Here is a 24,921-nt window from a genome sequence, read left to right as displayed (position 1 = left end):
GATTTAAGTAAACGTAACAATTGTACATAAAGTAAACAGAAATTAAGATTTACATTTTTATTTACTTAATTTTTTTCATGGCACTTGGTTTCCTAGATTTTTATAAGCAAAATCAACTGGTCAAATTTTACAGTGTAACATATTTAGGTTTCTCATAGATGGATTGTGGCGCTTACATGCTCAGACACATCAATGAAATGCTCAAAAAAACCCAATCATAAATGACTCATGTCATGTTCATGCACTGATGGAGACAGCCAACATGGGTCTGTGGACCCTCAAGGGCCCTGCATGTGGCTCTGCTTCCTCGGGCTCCTCTTTTCCGAGCTAAAACTTCTCTCCAGTCAGAACTCGAGACAGAAAAATATTCCCTGACTTTTTCCCTCGCTTCGTAGTTTGATGTAGGACCGTGAGATGTGCCATCCTGCTCAGTGTGCTCTCTCAGTTACTGTAACACAGGCGGAAGTTCAGACAGAGACAAAAAACTGTCAAGTTTGCACTTCGCTGTCATTTCCGCAATCATTTCTAACTATTCCGCCAGCCGTGTGAAGTCCACACTTCCTAAATCTGTTACCGCAATCCACTGCTGCAAGCTGCCGCCATAAGGAAACTGTTTTTTCTGCTCATTATCAGCAGGTTTCCCCTGTAAGTTACCTCCTCAGAAAGTATGCAGCTGTTTCTCACTACGGAAGAGGTTTCACACGTAGGCGTATTATGCTTTCAAGCAAGTCGGGTTTACTGTAAAGCTACGGAAAAGTCTGGGCGGTAACTGACAAGATTGACGTTTATTTTGACCACGTTTTTTTCACGAGAAATACAGCTGTGTCGCTGTATCCTGCAGACCTGCTGGAGGCACAGCTGTCAGGAGTTTAATCCACCGAGCTCAGATTAAGCTAGCTGCAGCAGTACAGGTAAGCTAACACGAAAACTACTACAGCTACTTTAATGGACTCGCCAAATAACTTAATGAACTCGTTAGCTGGTAACCATCATAAAAAACCAGTTAAAAAGTTACTAGCGAATTGTTGTGTCATTTAAGTGCACAGTCAACGAGCTGACTGACAGGTAAATTTACGCTAAGTTAATGCTAAATAAAAGTCACCAGAACATACGCAGCTAATCAACCACGTGGATGAAGTCAGACATATATAAGTACGTATGTATATATGTCTGTGGGAACACCTAGGCCTATATAACGCAAGGGATTTAATAGTAATGTGTTTGTACTGTAGTTACATGTATTGTTATAATACCCCATTTATATTACAGCTATTAAGCGGCTGCTTTGTTCTGTGTATTCTGTTAAATTTGACAAGACTAAGGGCTTTTGTCTATCCCCGGTCTCTGTTAACGTTTCTCTATTTCTCTGTCCAATTATTGTCTCTGTCTCTTCCCTCCAGCATGTCAGGGATTACTGCCAGTACAACAAACTACCTGTGGTCTTTACAAGATGTCCTCGGTCAAGGGGCTACTGCTAGTGTCTATAAGGCACGCAACAAGGTAGCCACAGTGTGGATGAATCCTGTCATCATAATAGCACACTTTCAGGTTTTTCTTTTTTCCCCTTAGCATCTTATTCACACCACTGGTGTCATTATGTCACGTTACAGCCTACTTACTGGCTTAAAAGCGACACCAGGAAGTGTGATAAGAAAAGGTTGTGGTTGCAATATAGCTGTAGGCCATCTTTGAAATTCAGTTCTTTCATGACACTGTCATGATCTGCTGATTTAAATATGTGTGTGTGTGTGTGTGTGTTTGTCCATGTGTGTTTTCCATGTGTTTCTGTGCAGAGGTTGGGTGAGCTAGTAGCTGTCAAGGTATTTAACATGCTGAGCTACAACCGTCCTCATGAGGTCCAGATGAGAGAGTTTGAGATGCTGAGGAAGCTCAACCACAGCAATATTGTCAGGCTGTACGCTGTGGAAGAGGTAAGGCGATGGTGAGAGGAGGAAAGATGAGGACAAGGGAAAACAGCCGTAATCCATATTAATTTTGGACATGGTCAGGAGAGCATTTGCACACCTTGTTTTACATTGTTAGACATTGGGACAACATAGTTTTAAAGGTCCCATATTTTGCAAATTTTCTGGTTCATACTTTTATTTTGGGTTCCTATTAGAACATGTTGACATGCTTTCATGTTCAAAAATCACTTTATTTTTCTGTTATTGTCTGCCTCAATAGATCTCTATTCATCATCTTTCTGCAACGGTCCATTTTAGCACCTGTCTTTTTAAGAAGCCCACTCTTGACTGGTCCTGCTCCTGCTCTGACTGGTCTCTGTTTTCTGGTCTTCCACATCTGTGCTCTTGGCATCTTTGCATCATCATTGCAGCTGATGGATGAATGCAATGGCGCTGTAGCAGCAGCTTCCACCTCTATATATCATATGTGTGACATCACAACTTCACAGTAAACCTGACGGATTGTTTAAAGTAACAGTTTCTGAATACACACTGTGCGTTTCCCTGTAGACTGAGCATTTTGATACTTAGTATTTATATAGCACATTTAAGTACTTTATAATAAAAAAAAATGACAATCTGATTTTAGTACAATACGGGACCCTTAGTACATATATATTCATACCTTCAGTCACTTACCTTTCTAAGGTATATTAGCAGCTCTCTAGTATTTATTATGGTATTTTTTGAGACAGTTTTCAGAATATATATTTTTATGTTTACGATGTTGAAGGAGTTGCAGCTCACCTCCTAATGTCTCTCCTTAGCTGCCGTCTAAACAGAAGGTGCTGGTGATGGAGTATTGCTCAGGAGGAAGTCTGCTCAGCGTCCTGGAGGAGCCAGAAAACGCCTTTGGCCTGCCTGAAACTGAGTTCCTCACAGTCTTGCAGTGTGTAGGTGGGTATATATATATATATATATATATATATATATATATATATATATATTTATATATATATATATATATATATATATATATATATATCTTGGTATTTCCCAATAATTTCATAAACCTAAACTGAAGTATTCCCTCTTTCCTTTCTTCAGTGCAGGGGATGAACCACCTGCGGGAAAATGGAGTGGTACACCGGGACATAAAGCCAGGCAACATCATGCGGCAGGTTGGGGAGGACGGCAGGTCTGTTTATAAGCTGACAGACTTTGGAGCAGCGAGAGAGCTTGAGGATGATGAGAAGTTTGTGTCCATCTATGGAACTGAAGAATATCTGGTAAGATAACAGTCCCACGAATAAACTTAAGCCTGTGTTTTGTTGCTGTTACCTAGGCTGCACAATCCCCTAAACACATTTTTTTCTGAGTCATCCAAACATAACAAATATAATATCTACAGAATGTAGTAAAGATTGATTTCAGTTTATTAGATAAACAGGGAAAAATGGAAATACATGAAAATCTCTGGAGGCGGAAATTGGCCGGCCTGTATGTTTCAGATCAAGAAATACAGGAAATTTAGAATATTTACTTTTCTCAAAATGTTGTTGAAATTTGACAGTATTTCTTAATACATTCTACAAGCCAAACAAGAAATGGGTCTCAAAACATAATCCACCTTGTCAAGTAGTAAACAACATAAGAGATACCCACAGGAAACTGTGGTGGAAATGACATTTTCACAAACGTCTTTGTTGTTGTCAGCAGTTGTCTCTTGGAGATTTGTCTCCACCATGTGGTGTGCACAGTGTTCTCATTCATCATTTTTATTACAGGTTAGCTTGGAGGCACTCTTAACATAACCTTTCACATTTATTTTCCTTTACTGCTACCTTAACAGAACACAAGGTGACATTATGAACAGAAAATGGTTTTACTGCCTCACTTAATGGGGATATTGCTAAGAAAGTGCATCAGTGCTCACCTAATGCCCTGGATAAATAAAGTAAAGACATCAGATAAAAGAAAGTGTTAAAATAATATTGCATCAATAAAATGTATGCTCAATGCATCCCATAGATGGACAGTGATACAATTATTGCACATTTGGTAACATTGTCTATCAGGTCAGCTTTCCTCCAGGTAAAGTTCTCAAGCAGAAACAGCATTGCATTTCACGGCTGTAATATTTGCTTGTTCTTGAGAAAAGAACACCTCTGTACTAATATATGTAATACATTTCTTTAAAGTACTCATTTTTACAGTCGATGGTGCAATCAATATAGTGTATATTATTCCTGATAATTCAGTTGCTTTCTTTTATGCTGCAGTTATTGCTTACAGTCTATAACCAGTGTTTTTCCACATTAAATCATATTATGTTTACTGCTATAAAAGCCCAATTTCCCCATAAGAATAGCTTCCTCTCTAAACTGTGTTTTGAAATTCTATGTGCTCTATGTAATTTCTGGTTTGATTTTATGTCATTCTACTTCAAGCTTAAGTGAAAATCATCGTGTGTTACTAGTGTTAGTGATCGTGTTGAAATGACTGTGAGACAGGTCCTAAGGAGTAGGGCTGCAGCACACTAATTCGGTCATATACCGTATAGCAGGGAAAATGTCAGGAAGGTATTAAGGTGTGAAAAATAGATACAGCCCAAGCCTAGGCACCAATAAAAAAGAGAATAAGAGCTACATTTTAAAGTGAAATTTTCTAATGATAGTCTTTCTACTAACTCAAAAAATGAGTGCAATATTGCCATTTTTGCAAGATGTTTATTACATAAGATTTCATTGAGCTGACCATTTTTAAAAAAGATATATTGTGCTGCCCACCTGTGCGACCTAAATGTTGATATCTTGAGGCAACTTGTGTTATCAAGACTGCGTGGCCCTCTAGTGGACAGATGGGGTGCTGGACTATTCATCAAAGCAACTTCACTGTTACATTCTTGCATGCCACTGAGTCTCATGATCTTTTCTGAGAAAAAGACAGACTTCTGTGGAAAGAAAACATGTTAGGGCAAAACACTGATTTCACTAGATACTTAGTACTCAAGATTAGATGATAATCTCAACTGCTGTCAGCGTTTGAAGGTGCCATGACTGTATATCACCCCTGCAGACTTGTTTGTGTCCTCATTTCTCACTGTGGGCATGTCTATATATGTGTGTGTGTGTGTGTGTGTGTGTGTGTGTGTGTGTGTGTATGTGTGTGTAGCACCCAGACATGTATGAGCGTGCTGTGCTGCGTAAGCCTCATCAAAAATCCTATGGCGTGAGTGTAGACCTGTGGAGTATTGGTGTGACATTTTACCATGCTGCCACCGGGAGTCTTCCCTTCACACCGTACGGGGGACCCCGCAGGAACAAGCTCACCATGTAAGTTAAAGCATCAGGTGTGAGAAAGTAGATCACAGCCCACACTTTTCTGATGTCAACATTGAGTTTCACACACCGTAAACCATAGATGATTAAGTAATTATACCAGTTTCAATATTTTTTTAAAACATATTTACAGTATACAAAATGATGTTAAGTTGGGTCTCAAATTCTTTGTCTTAAGCTCGATCCCTACTAGCCATTTTCCTTGTTTAAAAGCATATTTACTGCAGCTAAGGAGAAATGTTTTTCTGCATGTAATTTCTTCAGAAATCTGGGAGTGTCTGGCAGAAAATGAACACCCATCAATGATCCATCAGCCTGACTTGTGTGTTTTATTGTGTAGGTACAAAATAACAACGGAGAAGCCCATGGGGGCAATAGCTGGGATACAGCGAGTGGAGGACGGGCCTATAGAGTGGAGCTACCACCTCCCTCACAACTGCCAACTTTCACAGTATGTCACCTGATGAAGATAATTTGAACATGCACCTCTGTGACTCTTTGATTAGAACATGTGACGTGATGCTGAGTTTTTCTTGAATATCTCCACCTGTTCTCTCCCATTCTGCCCTCTCTGTCTGAAGGGGTCTGATGGTGCAGCTGGTTCCAGTACTAGCAGGTATACTGGAGGCTGACCAGGAGAGGTGTTGGGGTTTTGACCAGTTCTTCACAGCCACCACAGACATACTGCAGAGGCAGCCAGTTCACCTCTTCTCTCTGCAGCAGGCCATGGCACATTGCATCTACATTCACCACTACAACACGTAAGTCTGCAAAGGCATATTTTCCACACACATTATTCTGATCAAACACAAATAAAGCAGACTACAAATTACAGGGCTGTTTAAACAGATTGAAATAAAAAGCATTTATTGCTAATTGTCAGACTAGATTTCTATTCTGTCCTGCAGATGTGACAGACCTTAAGAGTCAGTAAAATCCAAAGGAAAGATGGCAAGGATCCCACAAGTTGCTCATGCCATGTTATTTTTTTTTCTAAAAGTAGTCTAAAAGAGTTTTAACCTGCTAAATGTTATCCATATTTGTCTCAACTTGGATTTTTAATCGTAATGGTGTAATTGGTGCCAGAAGAAGTTACTACACAAGTTGTATTTTCCTGACCTTTGAATGTACTCTCCCTTTTCATTTGGGGTTTTTGTTTACATTATGCATATCACAAGAGAAGTGGTGGGGTTTTAGAAAAAAGTGAATCCGTGTAAAGGAGGTAGTGCCAATGGGATGTTGTTATTTGATCAAACGTTATCGTAGTAATTGATAACATGACTCATCGGTTGATGATTCCATCAACAAGCCGAAGATTATGGGTACAACACTCGAAAAAACACAAGCATATGATGTGATGTGCACAGACTCATGGCTGTTTCTAATTGTGATTTAGGAATTAGTTTTGTATGGGTAAAGAAATAACAATTCTACAACTTATTTCGGATTGTAAACAGGATTGTGTCTAATTGTTTATGCAGCCTTGTGAAAACTTAAACAGACTTCACTGCAACCTTAAAGGGATACTTTGCAGATTTTCAACCAGCTTTGTGTCATAACAGTGTGTGTTAATAACCTGTGTTAAACTACCCTACCGTGTTTTGCCTGCGCCTAGATCTCCCAGGTCATCTCCTCAAATCTGGAAGGATTTTCGCTGGCTTTATGGCTGTTGCTCAAACTACAGATTGTACAGATGCAATCTGTAATTTTGTAACTAATTACCAATGGTTACTGGGTTTTTCCCATGCATTGCTGCACAATGAAAATGTGTACACACTTTCAATTTCTCCATAAACATTAATGCAAACAACAAGCCACATCTGTACAGGGCATAATGGACGCTTCAGTAAACTTGTGCAGTATTACAGCTAAAGCAGTGACCAAGAGCACTAAACGTTATCTAAAAATGTAATCAAGATGCAGAATCAGACCTGAAATTTAAAAAAAAGGTGTCTAGCAGCCAAACATGCTCTGTCTCTTCCCTCAATCCTCTCAGGGTGTCAGTGTTCTTTGAGGAGGTGGCGTCTCAGACTGGTATGGCAGTTCAGCTGCAACATCTTCTGTACCTGGGTCACGACCTCCCTTTGGAGGGCAACATGAAGGTGGTCAACCTCCCGCGTACTTCACCTACCCGGCCCCTCATTCTGCTCAGCTTCGAGCCTGAAGCAAATACCAGCCTGCCCTATAGAGAACGTAAGACAATCAAAGACACGCTCATGTTTGATATGTTTCTGTGAAGTCTAAAGCTTTCCTCTTCTTTATTCTGTCATATTTTCCCCTGGGGAGATATGAATGAGTTTTGATGTTGGTGTATTCCAGCATCACACCTACTCAAACAACACGAGTATCTTTGTGAATGAACTGTTTTTTTTACCAATTCTGTTTAAGAATATTTACGTGAATTCTAATCCCAGATCTGGTACAATGATATACAAAAAATAATGTGTCATTACAATTAATAATGCACAGGTGCACACACATATGTACATGCTGCTTCCATAAACCATGTATGTTTGGGATGTGTGTTTTTTCTCTCCTTTGTAGCAGAGACTCCTGTCATCCCATCCAGGTTCGATGTTATGGCAGACTACAACTTCTCCAAGGTACTGCTGCTCAGCTGATTTTCTTTGCCACCCATGCCTGATGTTATGTTCATTTTTGATTTGAATTTAATGTCTTCTAAGCACCCAGCCCATATTTATTATCTCCTGTAACCCCCTATTGTCTGCAGGTCATGGTGGGAGTGGTCCACCAGTATGTGAGGATAGTACAGTTGCTGCACACACACCGAGAGCTGCTGTTGCAAGGATACTACAGCTACATGTGAGACACACACATACTCAAACAAAGCTTATTTCTTTTGCTTGACTGAGTGATCTACCGCCAAGGTTATTTACTGACTTAAGCTAACGATCGTTTTCAAACTCGTGCATTTTTTTCTCCTCTCTCACACCGTTATTGTTTCTCAGGATGAAGCTGCGCAGGGAGTGCGAAGAAGCGATGCACAATATCACGATGATCACCATTAGACTGCAGTCTTGCCTCAACTTAGAACACAGGACTCACACACTGTGAGTTTTATCTGCACACAATTTGAACATAATAAAGGAATTCTGTGATCTCAAACTTGAGATGCTAAAATGTGCAAATATGTCTGTATGTATTATCATACATAGCAGTATGGCAAGTGGAGCTGCACTTGCTTTTTTAGGTTGAATTTGCTATTGTTGGTGTGCTGTAGGTTTGGATTGCTCACTGTATGATCTTAGCTGCTATCAGTGTATGTTATGGATTCTGAAAGATGTAATTTGTTGATGAATGTTGACCAAATGCAGCTTTTACATCATCATAATTTAACCTACAACATCTCCTACAACATCTTCCTCCATCTTCCTCCATCTGTTGCATCTTTATTTTTCTTAGAGGCCTTTATGCTTCGGAAAACCAAGTTTCAGCTGATAGCAGACAGAAGCTGCATCTGGTGAGTGGTGTTAGGAAGAAGTATCACAGTCTGACTGATGAGGCTGGTGGAAATTGTGTAGGGAATGTGGCTTTTTTCCCCATATTTTTATGCCAATATTCCTTCAATAATACAAAGAAGTGTGATGAAAGAAGGGATGGCATGAAAAGGCGTTTCAAACTTTGGCAACCTGTTTTGGTGGCCGTCTATCAGCAGGTATCAACTCTGCTGAAATCTGATAAATTACCTTACTATTGAAAGTAGGACTGGGTCTTTTTTTTGTAGTACCCATACAAAAATGTTACTTCTATGAATGCCTTACTTTGAAAAATATAAACTTTTTTTCTGCCTAACCCCTATTCCCGAACTAAGCCAAACTTGTAGGATGTGAGATGTTGAAACATAAACTGGTATAAAATTTTGCCCCCAAAAAGTCTAGCCAGCTTTTATAACTAACACATTTTAGTCTGTCCTAAAAAGTAAGGTTTGACAATAACAATACGCAGGATTCAAACCCACCACATCGCAAAATATTATATTTTACGCAACCAGGCTGCTCTAGGAGTTCTGTCTTTTCTGTATTTTTAGTTGAAGTTCTCAGTCTTCAAACAGATCTCTGTTTCGCTCTCTTTGCTGGCACCTATGGTGATAAGTGGTAATTGCAGTGTGTTTATTGGCAAACTTGCACCTCCTCCTCTTAAATGGACGCAAACAAGCAGTCAAGCACACAATAGATTGTTTCCATTTTTCCCAGTGAAAATGTCCTAACCTGCTGCATTTCAGTGAACAGGCTAAGCCACTTGTCACTTGTTTGAAAAACTGCTAGCCGTGTCTTATTTGGCGATGCTTTTCACACCTCCCTGAATGTTGTTGTTACTCATAGTGTCTCTGATCAGTTTTTTTTTTGCATCATCCCTCAGAGTTTGCTCGCTTGCTAAATGTTAGGAAGAGGTGTAAGGCTGAAAACCAGGCTGGTTAATTTCTCTATATCAGCTTGTTTTACCTGCCCTGCAGCTGGCGACATGAAAGGGTTATGTCAGCATAGACACTAGAATAGACAAAAGTGCAACATTATGGACTGTGAGCCACTCATTTTTGTGTCAGATTTATGATTTTTTGATTCAGGTATCAGAGTCTGTGGCTGCTGTCTCTGCAGGTCCGTGAGCATCTGCCCATATACGCTGCAGGAATCCGGGAGTTTCAGAACCGACTGGAACATCTGCAGATTGAACAGGCCAAGCTAGCGGAGACGCTGGCCAATGACAAGAGGTACTCCAGGCAGGCAGGGATTATTCCAAGCTTCAGGGTGGCCTCGTGGGTCTGTGGTGTTTGAACTCTGATCTTTTGCCTCCACAGCTGTCAGAAGATGGAGATGCTGCTGCAGAAGATTACGGCAATCCATCAGCATTATCGTAAAGATAGACTAACTGGCAGTATGTATGTTTTGTTGTTTGTATATACTGGATTTTTACTACTCTTTTTGAAATCACCTTCCTCTTATCTTACTTCCACCACAGAGTTGGCATACAATGACGAGCAAATCCACAAGTTTGAGAAGTGAGTATGTGTCCACACAGATGCTGTTCCGCCCTCACAGCCTGTTTCTGAGCTCTCCTGTAAGCTGCCTGTCGCTCTTCGTTCCCAGAATCCACCTGTCGTCCCACATTAAGCGAGTGAAATCTCTTCTTAGAGAGGACTGCTTGCAGAGATACAAAGAGCTGCTGGCCTCAACGCGGACTTGGAGCAGGTCAGAGAATGCTCTCAAGTCACTTTTTTTTTAAAACTCCAAACATACAGCAGAGTCACTTCAGCTGTGTGATCCTAAACACTATGACTGTTTACAAGAAGATCATTTTGGGTTGACAGCCACGCACACAGATGAGATGATGGAAGCTTACATTAGGAAGATTAAAACAAAGGACAGTAGGACATTGCTATTCAGCGGTCTCTCTCAAACAGATTAAATTAGTAGTCTGCACTAGTTATCTTCATGTTACACTTGTTTAGCAAGTAATGTTGAGATAATCAATTTGTATTACACTTCAGATTTGGAATTTTAATTTTGCATAGTGATATGGTTGGTGCCACCTGATGTAAATTGAAAAAGGAAGGGATATTTATTTTGTTGGCTTTTCTGAGATTTCCAAATGGGTTGTAATCAACTCTTCTAAACACTTTCTTTACTCCAGTGTTTATGTAATTGTAGAAGCTATTTGACTGATTTATTTAACTGATTTACATGGAAAGAAAGTCTCCTTTTAAAATCTAATGAGAACAGTTTTGCAGGACAGTTTTCAGGTTTGAATGTGTGTAGTGACAAGGAAACAAATGGTTCTAACTCGAAAGTTTTTATGTTCCGTTCCCACCAAATGTCCAAGGCAGCTGTGTGAACTTGGTATCTGAAGCCTTGATTATTATGATGAACATGTGAACTTCAAAAGTTTGGTCAAGGTTCAAGCATTGTTTTGGTTTTAAAAGGTTGAATATAAAATTATCATCATTATCAACACATTTTACTAACTTAAAATTGACCATAGCAGATTTCAATCTTAAAATAGAAGAACTTCCCACATGGCCCTCAGGTCTTTGAAAGTTGTGAAATTGAAATTCATCATCATGAAGTTATCTTCAGTACAAATGTCACCATGTGCGTGTCACCATTAGATCAGACTGAATAATGGTGAGAGTCTTAACGGAGAGAGTTCGGGGGGGGGGGGGGGTTTGGAAACCCTGAGTAACGTTTTAATTTAACCTTTTTTTTTTCTCCATTGCCTCTGTGTGTTCGCAGTGTTTTACTGGAGATGCAAACCCGCCTGCAGGACTTCAGCTCTTTCTCCACAGGCTTGTTGGCAGACCTGGAGATGAGTGAGCAGCAACAAAATAAGGTCAGCATTTCACTTTTTCTGCGCTGAAGTTCTGTGTCTGCAGCAGATCAAATTAAGAAAACAGTGTGCACAAAGACATGCTCACTGATGAAAAAGTAATGTGATTATTTATTTATTTAGTTATAGATTTGGAAATCTTATTTCCTTGGTCCTTTTAGGGTTTCACTAATGTAGCATCTCAGTGACCTAAAGTCTCATCTGCCCTCCTCAGGCTCTGGACACAATCCTTTTCAATTTGCAGTCCAAGCAAACCGAACAACCGCCCGGAATCACACCCAGGGACAAGGACCAGATGGTCTCTAGGTGTGTGTCTTTGTTTTTGTGTGTATGTGTGTGCATGCAAGATAGAGAAGGTTGTCCTGTTGCCCTGATAACACATCTTCCTCTCGTTGTAGGATGCATCATTTGAAGGAGGAAATGGAGATGTTGGTGAGAGAACTACAGTGTAACAACACCATCATTGAGAGGTTAGTTGAGACCAGCTTCCTTCCTCTGTCGAAACTCACGTCTCCACACACGAACATGAAACACATGATGATGACTGTTTGTATTTGTTTTATCCTGTAGTTTGGGAGCAGTGAATCCTGCAGCAGCTCTGGATCCCAGGTTGGCCAGACCCTCTACACTGTGACAAAAGTGCATCATCTTAAATCACAAATCCCACACACTCTTTCTGTCAAGCACCTAATTTTAGCTGCCACTCACGAACAGTTCTGGACAACGTACCGGATCTTTTTTCAAGGACCAGCTGCAGCCCATGCTGTGTGAAGAGGAAGCAGCTGAAGACAATCAATAAAATGTGAATCTCAATTTAGAGATAAGATGCACAGATAGAAGATGGAGGAAATGCCACTGATGGATTTTTACTCAGTGTGAGTGTGAGTGTGAGTGTGTGTGTGTGTGTGTGGGTGTGTGTGTGTGTGTGTGTGTGTGTGTGTGTGTGTGTGTTTTTTTTTTTTTTTTTTGCTGGCGACAGAGTACAGCAGCTCAATACAAACCTCATTAATGCCCTTAGTGTTATTGTATTTCTAATAGGCTGCCACAGTGATGGGCCATCAGGATAAAGTCAAATGAATGCCAAGTCAGCTGCTAGAGTGTTTTTCTAAGTACGTCTTTGTCCCACAGAAAATGTTCCGCAGAATATCAAGAACCATAAATGATTCATTTAACCAGACTGACACTATATCTGTCCATCTGTGTATGTCTGTGTTTCTTATGTCTGTGTTGAAGGCTCGAGACATCTGCTGTCTTTTTCCAACATTGGTTGATCATTCAGAGGGTTTCATGTGACTTGATTTCTAGGTTTACTTTGAGTATATTCATTCAGTGATTGATGACATTATTGATTGTCAGCTTCTCTCGGCACACAGCACTGTTATTTTGAGGTGACATTTGTCTCTTCTGTTGATGTTTAACTTGAATGATAAGTTATTTCTTTGTACTTTATCGTAGGTTTAACTGTAAAAGAGAAGAAACAAAATCAGGGAAACTCTGCGCTCACCACGCCGTCTCCTTTCAAACAAAGGTATACAGTCCAGTGACAGTACAGCAACTGAACAGTATGAAATGACATTTAGTCACGAGGGTTCACATGGTGGGGAAATCCCAGGGTTTATTTGTTTATTATGGGGTCACAGGTGATGCGCAGTGTTAGAGGAAACTGTAAAATATACTTTTAACATACCTTAAAACGTACCTTGTCACGTTTTTAATCTTGTTTGGTTTTGTTTTGCGAAATTATATCACTGTCGATGAGGTAATACAGGCTGAAAAGTGAAAGTAAAACTCGTTTCATGCCCCCTCTTGTAAGTTTACAACATTGAATTACAATGGATGAAAAGTCACTCGGGAAACAGATAACAGACAACAGCACACTCTCATATTCAGTCTGTACTCAAATTACTTCAGCATTAAGGTTGATGTGGGTAGGTGTTAACGTGGATCTGATGATGTAAGGTTTCAAACAAAACAGAAAACAAGTGAGCTGTTGTGACACTGCAAAGCACGGAGAATAAAACAGAAAGTTTTTAACTTGGTCTGCATGAGAGTGCTGTGGGTGTCCTCGGGGGCTTTCTCGGTTTAGTAAGGGGGACGAGTTCAACTGCTTCTGTGGTTTTGTGCTGCTCATATGACGTGCTCTTGGCTAAGTGGAAAATTTGATAACTTTCCTGTTCTTAGCCTACACATACAAGTGTGATATTGTGTTTTTATCACTAGACTTTGAATTTCAGTACATATGGTCCAGTTTTAAGTCTTGCTGTGCTGTCAGTCCTGTTTTATACCTACACATCAATTGAATTAGTTAATGTGCTGTTTGTTGTGTAGTTTCAACACTGAGACAAAATCTTTCAAACAGTCTACATAGAGTGCCCCAGGGAAGATGTTTTTCTGTAGGCCAACCCGGGAGCTAACGTCACCCTGGCTTCCTTGTCAAAAAGCCTATGGGATTTTTCCATTGGATTTTGGATCACTGCAGAAAATGAGCTCTGCAGTAAACAGACGTTTCTGATACTTAGACGCTTTGTTCAGCAAGATAATCCTCATGAATGAACACCACTTTAAGGATTTTTGAAGCCTAAATGTAACTGTCAGATGTAAAGAGCTAATGTTAGACAATGACAAAGCACATTCTGGTTGCGTAGCTACTGCTACAAGGCTGTAAAGAGCGGCTCAATGTGATGATGATGCTTCAAGGGACAATGTAGATTTACTAAGCATTTTGATACCTTCACAGTATTTATGTAGCACCTATTCCTGCTTTATTTTTTAGTAACAACAAGGAAATTTTCCTTTTCACAATCTGGGATCTTTAATATTTTTACATGCCATATCTTTTTGAAAATCTTGGCATAGTATAAATATTTCATCTGGGAAACTGTCTCTCCACAAATTCATCATTTGAGATTGTGGTCAATAGTTCATGCCGGTCTACCTTTTGTAGTCTGCCTTCAAGTGGTTTCACAAGATAATCACCAAATTCAGAGTGTGCTTAAAGCCAAGTAGCATTAGTGATAAAAGAACTCAAAAAAATACAATGAGTAATCAGGAAGCTAAGTGTCGTTATCCATTGAATTAGTGGTTAATAATTCATCGAGTAATGCCATATAGAGCCTACAGTATGAGAGATTAGTGCGCGCGCGCCTGTCGCTTTAAAGGGAGCGCGCTCGTGGCATTTAAGCTGTCAGATCCCTTGCGTCACTACTACACGCTTGTCGCGGGCGTGAGTTGAGTTTACATTCAGGGCACGGAGTGAAAACACGCACTAGTACACACTCCAAACAGCCAAACACACACACATTACAAGGGAGCGGGATAATGGCGTCTGTGAGTGTGGTGGGGCAGCACCCGAGTCCGCACAGGCTGGACTCGGAACCGCTGCTCTACAGACTGGCCGGCGGCGGCGGCGGGAAGAAAATCACCCTGCTGAGGAAGTCGTCTTGGGAGAAGATGTTCAAGAGGAGTTCGGTTAGCGGCGGGGACTGCGGGTCGGTCACCACGGAGGGGGAGGCAGGAATTCACCCCTTGTCTCCGGGACCAGCGGGAGAAGCGGCGACAAGAGGAGGAGTGATGCCCGGAGAAGGATGCGGAGCTCCTGCCGCCCCTGCTGCGCCACGTAGCCCGGACAGAGAGGAGGGCAGCACGGACTGCGACAGACGCTCCGCAGGCTCAGAAAGTGAACCCGGGCTCAGTGACTGCAACAGCAACATCGACTGTGACTCAAACCGGAACACAGGTGGTCGCAAGGGGACTTCGCACAAGAGGTCGGGCACCAATGTCATGCACAGCGGAGCGGTGGCAAATGGACACAAAGGAGCGCACCGGCACCGAGACGCGCCGCATGGGAGACGGAGCTCCCGGAGCGGAGACAGCGGACAACAAAACATCTCCTCCTCCTCCTCCTCCTCCTCGGTGCCAGCACAAGGAGACAGCGGTGGTCTCCAGCTGGAGCGGCTCACACAGGGCAGGACTGGAGTCGTCAAGCTGGCCCGCACTGACCCTCCCCGCAGGGAGGCCTGGTCCATCTTTCCCCGGGGGCTGGACCCTCGGGTGAGGACCGAGAGGGGAGAGGGGCACCGGTTTGAGTCCAGTCCTTGCACGCGGGACTGGTGCGATTCCTGCAGCCGCCAGATCACTGCACAGACGCTCAAGTGTCAAAGTAAGTAGAGTCCTCCAAGTCATGTTTTCATCTGTCTCAGGAGTGTTTTTGTGTATGCCCAGTAGAAATAAGTTATATTAGTAACTCTTTGGCACTGTTTAACCCATTGAAACCTGAGCGGATTTCTTCCAAAAATAGCCTACAAGGCAATGAGCTACAACAATGAGCAATGGCAAGAAATGGCCCAAAAATAGCATAAAACGTTAAACATTTTTACACAAAAATAAACAAAATAAATAAATGATAACAATAAGTTTAAAAAATGAAACAAGAAAACATTGAAAATAAAATAAAACTTTTATTTTGAGTAGCATAGTTTTAAATATATATTTATAAGAATTGTGGATGTAGGTTTTTTTTCTAAAATCGAATAATCTTCCCTTTAGCCATATTAAGTCAATGTCTTGTCCCCTTTACTACTTTTTTTTTTTTTTTTTTTTTTTGCAATTTGTAGGAAATTTCTCACCAAACTGCTCATTACCTTTTCCCCATGTTTTCAAAGAAACCAAACCAATTTTCTCCAGTCCCAGAGGTTTAAATGCTTTTGAGAGGCAACAACAAAGGTGTGGTTCTAAGGAGTTAATATTACATGAATCCAAGACATGCACTTTATTAATTCACACTTATTTTTGCTGTGTGATTCATTATATTTATTTGCCCTTTCCAGATGATACAGAATAGGCTTTGTAGGTGAATACAGGCTTTGACTTGATGGCCTGTATCTTGTTCCTGGTACAATATTTTTATGAAGGGCACAAGTAGCACGGTGGTTAACTCTTCCATACTGGTGGCTCTGTGCTTGTACACACAAAGTGTGCATGTGCCTTTGTGACTAAGCCAGAATGACAGGGAAGGACATATCCAAGCATTTTGCTCCATAGACACAGCCAAAAAACATGCATGGAAAGCCCATTATCTTGTCCTTCCAGCTTTGCCTCCATGAGTTTTCACTCTGGGATTTGCAGCCTCGGCTTGTGAGAGATAGTAGAATTAATAGTGGTGCATTGGTGAAATCCAGAAACAAAGCTTGCAATTAACTGTGAGTGTGTATGTAAAATGTAGATTTAATGGTAATTTTTAAAAACAAGTTTAAAAAAATGCAATACTCATGTACATTGTGTTGAGAACAACGTGTTTGTTCCAGGAGACATTCAGATGTAACAGGGACACTGGAAGCAGGATGACTGCATATTTGACTGCCTATTTGAAACTTTTTGCATTCATTGTTCCTGATTTCTCTGGACTCACATACCTGACTGTACTGACTGCATATACTGTACTGCCCAGAGAGACTCAGGCTGTGATGACATCACTCCCACCTGCACAGCTCGGGGACACAGACATTTTGGGCCAAGCCAATTTGACCTGGCAGTGTGTGGATACGTGTTTAATCTGGCATGACTATCTACGCACAGAGACACACAGCCTGAAGTCGTATGTGTATTGGGTGGCTTTTCCGTGCACATACTGTACATGCATGCACGCTGTGTACGCGTGTGCTAATGTGTGCGAGTGCATGCGGCTGCTGACTTGGCATTGTGTCAGCAGCACTCTGTCACAGGAAGGCTACGGCTGCAGAACAGTGTGAGATAAAGCAATTGAAGAGAGGATTGAAAGAGAGAGAAGAAAGGGACGGATAAAGGACAGAGCGGCTGAAATAGAGGAACAGAGGCGAGGAGAAATGGAACAAAAAAAGAGAAATAATCAGAGGTGGTTAGAAATGGGGATTGCGGAAATAGTGAAGAGTCAGAGGAGAGGTGGAGCGAGGCGGGGTGATAGGAATGAGGAGAGACAGAGAGCTAGAACAAGAGCGATGGGAAGGAAAGAGAGCCAATGCGAATGAGAGATAGGGGAAAAGAGCGAGAGTTTGTCCAGCACTGCAGAGCTGTCTGATTTAGTGTGCTATCAGCAAGAGCTCAGTGGAGCGAGAGCAGAGATTACTGGAGCACTATTCACACACATACCCAGAGAAACACACACAGTCATGAGTTTCTTTACAACCCAAGAACTTTTTTGTTTCCGCTAGTCTCTTTATGGCTGGAGCTAATTAGCTCCAGTTCTCTGCTGCCAGCAGCTGCCCTCTAGATCAAACTGTCCTTTCCGCTCCCTTTTCCCAGAACACATCAGAGGTGAGTGTGGTATACTGCGCAGTCACGGGGGGGTCACCGGGACATTTATGACAAGCAACACAAATTTAGGCATTTCAGGGTATTTTTGTGGCGAGAAGCGCAGCCAAAACTGCCAAAATAGAAACAGCACACACACGCACACTCATGCGCCCGTGCTCTTCCTTCAACTACACCCAGCAAATGACAGGGAGTGAGAGACGGAGGCCTTGCAACCATAAACAACCATCATTCTGTCTCTTTGTCTCGCTGTGTGCCTCGCTCCCTCTGTCTGTCTTTAATTTGTCACCCTCCCTGTATCTGCGCCGGCTTTGTTGCATATGAATCTTATAGAAACAGCTATGCAGCTCTTTCTCCCTTGGGACGGTGGAGTGCTCGCAGGGGCTGTTGTGATGTGGCCTTGCCCTTCAGTGGAATCTGTCAATCTAGCCAGAGCTCCCAGTCTCATAGTCTGCTGCTCTCTGTTGTTGTGTGATGCTCCAAATTTATTCCTACTGCTGGCTTTCATCCGATCCTTTTTAAAAAAAATCTTTATTGCTCCTCATGGGAGTCAGATGGGAGTTTGATTTGCGGTATGGCCGTGCTATAAAGCAACCCCCCACCACTATATATACATAAATACACTACACACATAAAGATGAGATCCACATGTGCCATCAGACCTTAATGGGGCATAAAATAATGAAGCATATGCCCAACATGTCAGATAAGTGACAGTCTAGACACCTATGAGCTCTATATATCTGCTCTACTGACACTAATCTGATCCATTTAGGGACATAACTCCACTGTCCACCACACCTCTCTGATGTTTGCATTTAAAAGACAAATGCTTTGTCATGACATGCACAGGAAAACACACAGATACAGTGTGATGCACACACAAAAAGAATGAGGAATAATACAAAAACTGTACCGAAAAGTCCAGCATGTAACAGCTTTATAAATCTGTACAGTAGATTTGGGTTGTACTCTGTCTGTGGCTGTTGTTTATCAGTGTTCTCGTGATTTGATTTGTCATGTCGCGACGTTGGTCAGGGCAGGCAGGGAGGAGGCAGGGAGTCAGGGAGGCCAGTGGCAGCCTCCTTAATCCCAGCTCTGGGTGTCTCCTGCCTGGGATTATGTCTCAGGGATGAAGATGAAGAGGTTGGGATTACAGACTGGCAGACAGAATCAGACATCAGATTAATATTTAATTAAAGCTTTCAGGGAACCATGCTGTTGTGGTACCAGTGTGATAACACACTGAGTTTAGTCCTCTACTCTCCTCAGCCTCTTTCAAGCAATAAAACATGCACCTGACCTGCACACGATTTCAGCATATATAGTTGCCATTTAAACCTCATTGGGGTAACACAAGCAGCACATGACCAACATGAAGTAGTTGTCAGCAAATTTAAGGACATTTTAAGTGTTAATAAATGTAAAATAACATCTGTGAACACTTTTAAACCCCACCTGAATGATTTATACATGTACACAAACAGTCAGACACCTTTATAACACAGTGAGGATTTGTTTATTTGTAGATCAACATCATTAAATAAAAATGGAGCCACATTATAGGCCTACTGTGCTGTCAAGTTGACTGTTTATAAGCAAGTCATGAATGTTTCATAGCATTTATAGGATTTCTAATTGTTAACAACACATAAACACCTAAAAGATGTCCTCATATCTGCTTACAACTACACGAACCATTAACTATGTGTTTATATACTCCCTATAAATGCTAAATAAGCATTTAAAATGATGTGTCAGCCAGAAAATTAATCTGGAGAACCCCTTCCACATGCAGTTTTAAGTAGGTCTACAATTGATGATTGTTTTCATTACTGAATAATCTTTTTTTGCTATAAATATATTAATTGTTCAAGCTATAAAATGTCAGAAATAAGTGAAAATACCAATCGTAATTTTGGCATCTTGTAGTTGTTCATGTAGTCTGACCAAACCCCCTAAATTTGCATTTAAAGTGAAATTTGAAGGGGAACATTTCAGAAGCTGCAATCAGAGAATCTTTGGCATTTTTCTTATTGAATCACTCAAACGATTATCAAAATACTGTAGTTGTTGGTTCATTTTCTGTTGCTATAGTAAACAAATAATCAACTAATCATTTAGTAATAAAGACATTTAGCAACTAGGTACTCTGGTGATTGTTTGAAGTGGCCATGTTTGCATGGATTTGCACCAGCTGTGTGGACTGGAGTCACATGCCCTGGATAAGAGTTAGACTCAACTTTAGACTCGACTTTTCAGAATAATAACAGGCTTGCAACTCTGTTTGGACTTTAGCACTAATGACTTGTGTTTTAACTCAGACTAAAGCCGTTTGACACGAAAATACTTGCTAACTTCCCCCAAGTCAAAAGATCAAAAGATTAAAAAGTATCTTAGAATCAATTCAATGCCCTAATTTCCTGAACCAGCTAACACGCTGTTCATTCCCTGCAAGTTGACACAGATCCATTGTGTTTGAATCAATCTGACAGCGTCCAGTCAAAGTGCAGGAGACAACCCTGAAGAACAACAGTATGTCACTGAGTGCCTGTTGATGAGAAATGATGCAGAGGAAATCTTTTGTTCGCATTAAAAAAAAAACAAAACACGTGTGTTGAAAATGAATGATGGAGGCACAACAACTTCTGACTTTTTTTGACATTTCGAGAGCACAGTGAACAGTAACAGTAACAGTAATAGTAACAGAGAGAGCTAGCTGTTGTAGCGGTTAATATTGCTAAATGCTATCAAAGTGAAATGTCAGCCCTTTTTTATGATTAATTTCGGTTACACTTGTTTAGGGTTAGAGTTAGGGGGTATTATGGGGGTTGGGGTTTAGGTAATATAGTATTACTCTGATGTAAAAATTTTATTTTATTTTTTGGTTAAGAGCGCATTAAGACTTGTTCAGGACTAGGAACTCAAAGTTTAGACCTGAGACCTATGTGTGACGTGCAAAACAATGACTTGGTCCGACCTCTGATTTGTCCTCTCACCCCCACTGTGTACTTTGGTTTGTTTCCTGCAAGTTAGCCTGTATATCTCTGCTCCTTGTGTCAGAGCACTGTGCGACGAGGTGAATGCTCCCGAGATCAGAGCTCCTCCAAACATGATTTCACCATAGGAAAAAGCATTTGAGAAACATTTGTGCTTAAATGTTTGCAAGCAGAGTGGATGTCGTTGTTGTTCCAGTGCATCCACAGCAGCAGATGTGGGGTCACGTGCTGGCCACTTCAGAGACAGGGAGGGATATTCACTCTGACACATGGCTGCCCAGGAGCCTCCACATGCACGCACACCCAAACACATATGCCACAGACCTTCACAGTAACCCTCCCAGTGTGTTCTTTATGCCCCGTGGCATTCGTCTCTCCGGAGGACGTACCTTTCCCTTACACTCTGTTTCTTCCTTGTTTTACCTCTTCCCCTGGTCTGCACAATACAGACCTTGTCTCAGGAACCTTTTCAGCTGTTTCACATCGGCTCTCTCAAAGCTCCATTCACAGTTGAAGAAGAAAACATAGGAGGAAGGTTGTGTTAAATGGCTCATAACCCTCTTGTCCCGGCATACCACCGCTGCCGCTTTGCCAGACATGCGATGAATTTAGTTTTAACTAGACTTCAGCCAAAACATTCCTTCAGGGCTTCACAAACAGAATCTGAATAGAAGTCTGCATTCAGTACTGAAGGGAGATATTCAACACATGTTCATCAAACACTTCTGTTAGGCTGCATTTGTTTTCAGTATCAGCTAAGGGACTGTTCTTTATTTATCAGAAGAGGGGGTGGCTAGAATGTGACTTTCTTTGTTCTTGTTGTTTATCCTCCTGGAAGTTACATATATTTACCTAACCCTGGGGAAATGCATGATCATCCCTCCATCATTAATTAGTTGGCAGATTTTAAAAACTTCCCTGCTACCACTTGTACACACTCCATTCATTGAAAGGATCTGAAAGTGAAAAGTTAAAAGATTAAAAAAGCCTACATTTTTGTGTTGGTTAGTTAGTACAAACAGTTTATTTTTGGTTTTTAAATGAGATGGAGAATTAAGTAATTTTGATTAAATATCACCATTTCGAGCTCAGAATTGGTTGTTTGTTTGTTTGTTTTTTTTTCTGGTGGAAGTGTTTGTTGCACATGATGTGTCCGTCAAAATTTAAGATTCCAACTAATTTTTTTCAGGAATAGCTTAATTTAAAAAAAAAAAGTGTTATTTTGGCAATGAAATAAATACAACATACAACCAGTTAAAGTTGTATGGCCCCCTCCTAAACCACAGCAAAAAACAGAAGTTCCTCCACAGTGCTTAAAAAATTATTTGATATGCTTCAATAGTCCCTAAGATTTTTTTTCAGTTTTTTATGAACACACTGTGTACATGTAAAAAGTCTTTGCCCATTTGCTCTCTGTTTATTGACCTTGAGACAGTAGAATAAGTGACAAGATAGGGCATGCAGATGGGGTTTTTGGAGAACGACCTGCATGGTGTTTGTGCTCTCCTCTTTGTGTATTGCTCCTCAGCTGTATGTATGGCAGAACAGTGGGGATTTTCAACCAGGCTATATTTAGGTCGCCCTTGGTGGATAGTGATAGGACGACTGCAGAGGAAGAGGTGGTCAGGGCACACAGGGCAGGACAAAGACATTCTTAAGCACACGATTGTTAAACGTAATATGGGGATTTTTTTATTTTTAAAAACACATAACGTCATTCTGCTTGCTGCAGCGAAACAAGGTTACATCAGAGCATAACCTTCTTGTGGCATTGCTCGTGATTATGTCATATGCCTGCGAGTGAAACTGGGGAGCACATCCTTTCCTCCAAACTCTTCAATTTGAGAAGTAGGGCAGGAGAACTCCCAGTAGCTCTCACTGTCTGTTTTTTTTCTCTCACAGTGCATATTAATAACCGACGGACTGCGCATCAACTCAACCCACACATACAAGCACCCCTACACTTTCGATTGAGGTGATGCACGTCTTTCTCGTTGACAAGATACATTGTGGGGCTAGACAGGATGGCTGACTCACTTCCCTTCAACCAGGCTGGAGGGTTTCACGCTAGGGCAACAGAAAAGGGGGAGAGGAGAGTAAGCAGTGCTGGTAACCACCTCTGCAGTGGTCTGTTGTGACGTTTCTGCTCTATTGTACGGAGAGCACACTACTGAATGAAGTGTCAACCACTGAGGGAACGCAAAGGGCTCCTGTTGCTGGAAAGAGAGGAGAGAGAGGACGCAGGATTGTGAGGGGGTCTCTGTCTCTTTAAGCTGGCTGTTTGTTACTGCGGAGTGTGTGGGTGCTGCAGTAGAGACAGAAAGAGAGGGAGAGAGAAACGGGGAGAGAGGATGAGAGAGCATTGATAACAGAGAGATGTTAGAGAGGAACAAGTAGTACGGCAGAGATTCAGGGCTCATGTGTGCACGCTGAGGTGTGAGGGAGACCAGGCAGGTGCAGACCAGAGCAGAAAAGTGGGAGGCAAGTAAGAGAGGTGAGAGCATTAGGGAGTGTGTGAGGAGTACAGGTGGAGGGGTGGCAGAGCGAGTGGAGAGGGGGCTGTTTATTCGGAGCGTGGCCCCGGTGGCAGAGGGGCTGCGGGGGGGGGGCGGGGGGGGAACGGGGGGGGCTGGCGCTGGGGCAGTCCTCAGAGGAGCAGCCGGGGACAGGACAGGAGGGCCAGCGAGGGCTACGCGCACAGCACAGTGCCTGCCGGATGGTGCCACCATGCTCCGTCCATGGCACAGATAGCACCTCTCGTCCCGGGGCAGGAAGACACAAAGGTGAGGGAGGGGGTCGGGTCAGGGGGAGTTGAAGGCGTCAGGGTGGGCAGGACGTTGCTCGGCCAGGTGTCTCTGCATCTGGAGGAGGTGAGGGGGGATTCGGAAGGGGAGGCCGGCAGCGCCTGCTTTGGACAGGTGTCACGGCGACTGGGTCGGCTGCTGAAGAGGCTGCCCAAATCTCGCTCCTGGAGCGACAGCCTGCGGATCCTCCGACGATCATCCTCTAATGGATCTCTGCTCACCAACTCAGGTATGGAGAGAAGAGTGGAGTGTGTACAAGTGGTAAAAACTGGGAATTGAGGTTTAGAAGTTGTACACTTAATCAGGATCAGTTAGGGTTGTGATAGGGGTCAGTGTTTTGGGAGAAAAGGAAAGATGATGAGTAGACAGGTTGAGCTCGGTTGGCCTCAAAGGCCGGCTGTGGGCCAAAATATTTGGGTATTGTGTGCATCAGTCTGTCTATCTGTGAACTGCAATGCCCTCAAGCCCTGTTACTCTTTGTCTATACTCCCCCTCTCTATCGGCTGATCTATCCCCCTCTCTTTTGTGTAAGAGCACATAATGTCCGTGTGTGTGTAAGATCAGGTTTTAACAGGCTGCACATCGCTTGTAAACGGCAGAACAGTCCAGTAAACAGGTCAGATGAAAGCAGTAGGATCAGTTTATTGTTGCTACACACACACACACACACACACACAGAGAGAGAGAGAAAACCTACACAGTTTCAATCTGTCGAGAAAATTCTACATAAATGGATTAACATATTGACTTTTATATTTGTAGCAGGAATTTGAGATAAGGGTGAGCCTGCTAGAGGCTGCAAGGTATCGATTTTTCCCCATGTTTTCTCCAAATACAGGACTGGCTAATGCAGTTTTTTTGGGGATGATGAATACGTAATGTAACATTAGCACAAAGTGTGGCTGGGGTAAAAAAAAAGTGTCAGGGAGTGAAAAGGCTGGGTGCTGCAGAATTATTGATTCATTCACAGCAAGAGACTGACAGCTGAAGAAAAAAAGATGTTATTCAGCTCTTTTTTTGTGTGTGTGTGTGTGTGTGTGTGTATGTGTGTGCATGCCCTCCTGTGTAAGCCTGATAAGACCCTGACCAAACATGACTCAGGGAGCTGCTCATCAGGAGCTCACCACTCCACCTGAGTGACGTCATGCTGCAGCCTCAGAAGCTTCAGAAACGGCATCAACAGCCGGAGCTACCGCAGACAGATAATGGATATTTTTAGATGGTGTTCCCTGTGAGGAAACCT

General features: G+C 42.0%; 2 protein-coding genes across 4 annotated transcripts in view; both read left to right on the top strand.

The window, feature by feature from the left end:
- Positions 1–620: 620 nt before the first annotated feature.
- Positions 621–12,312, top strand: ikbke (inhibitor of nuclear factor kappa B kinase subunit epsilon). 3 transcript variants are annotated; one of them, XM_042500877.1, is made up of 21 exons: positions 621–911; positions 1,401–1,500; positions 1,794–1,931; positions 2,735–2,864; positions 3,015–3,196; positions 5,082–5,242; positions 5,589–5,699; positions 5,830–6,009; positions 7,245–7,441; positions 7,793–7,851; positions 7,980–8,071; positions 8,218–8,319; positions 8,672–8,729; positions 9,865–9,977; positions 10,065–10,141; positions 10,226–10,265; positions 10,354–10,455; positions 11,497–11,593; positions 11,805–11,896; positions 11,989–12,060; positions 12,161–12,312. In XM_042500877.1, the coding sequence occupies exons 2-21, from the start codon at positions 1,402–1,404 to the stop codon at positions 12,222–12,224; spliced, it is 2,166 nt and encodes a 721-aa protein (XP_042356811.1). In that variant the 5' UTR covers positions 621–911; position 1,401; the 3' UTR covers positions 12,225–12,312. The 3 variants fall into 3 exon arrangements, with proteins under 3 accessions (XP_042356811.1, XP_042356803.1, XP_042356817.1); XM_042500869.1 differs by having other exon boundaries at positions 10,065–10,265; XM_042500883.1 differs by lacking the exons at positions 10,226–10,265; positions 11,497–11,593; positions 11,805–11,896; positions 11,989–12,060; positions 12,161–12,312 and having other exon boundaries at positions 10,286–10,449.
- Positions 12,313–14,816: 2,504 nt separating this feature from the next.
- rassf5 (Ras association domain family member 5) overlaps positions 14,817–24,921 on the top strand; it is a 36,869-nt gene continuing 26,764 nt past the window's right edge. The window contains exon 1 of the mRNA XM_042500856.1: positions 14,817–15,749. Within this exon, the coding sequence (XP_042356790.1) occupies positions 14,909–15,749 (841 nt within the window). The 5' untranslated portion in view covers positions 14,817–14,908. The remainder of the gene's footprint in view (positions 15,750–24,921) is intronic.

Source organism: Plectropomus leopardus, chromosome 2 (assembly GCF_008729295.1).
Source record: "Plectropomus leopardus isolate mb chromosome 2, YSFRI_Pleo_2.0, whole genome shotgun sequence".
Taxonomy (NCBI): Eukaryota; Metazoa; Chordata; class Actinopteri; order Perciformes; family Serranidae; genus Plectropomus; species Plectropomus leopardus.
This window is presented reverse-complemented; position numbering and strand designations above follow the sequence as displayed.

What these genes read in the sequence shown, in the direction of transcription:
- ikbke (XM_042500869.1), top strand. Translation starts at nt 1,402, where the DNA reads ATGTCAGGGATTACTGCCAGTACAACAAACTACCTGTGGTCTTTACAA. An exon ending in CACAGTCTTGCAGTGTGTAG is followed by an intron (nt 2,865 to 3,014) that starts GTGGGTATATAT and finishes TCCTTTCTTCAG; the next exon opens with TGCAGGGGATGAACCACCTG. An exon ending in CACAACTGCCAACTTTCACA is followed by an intron (nt 5,700 to 5,829) that starts GTATGTCACCTG and finishes CTCTGTCTGAAG; the next exon opens with GGGTCTGATGGTGCAGCTGG.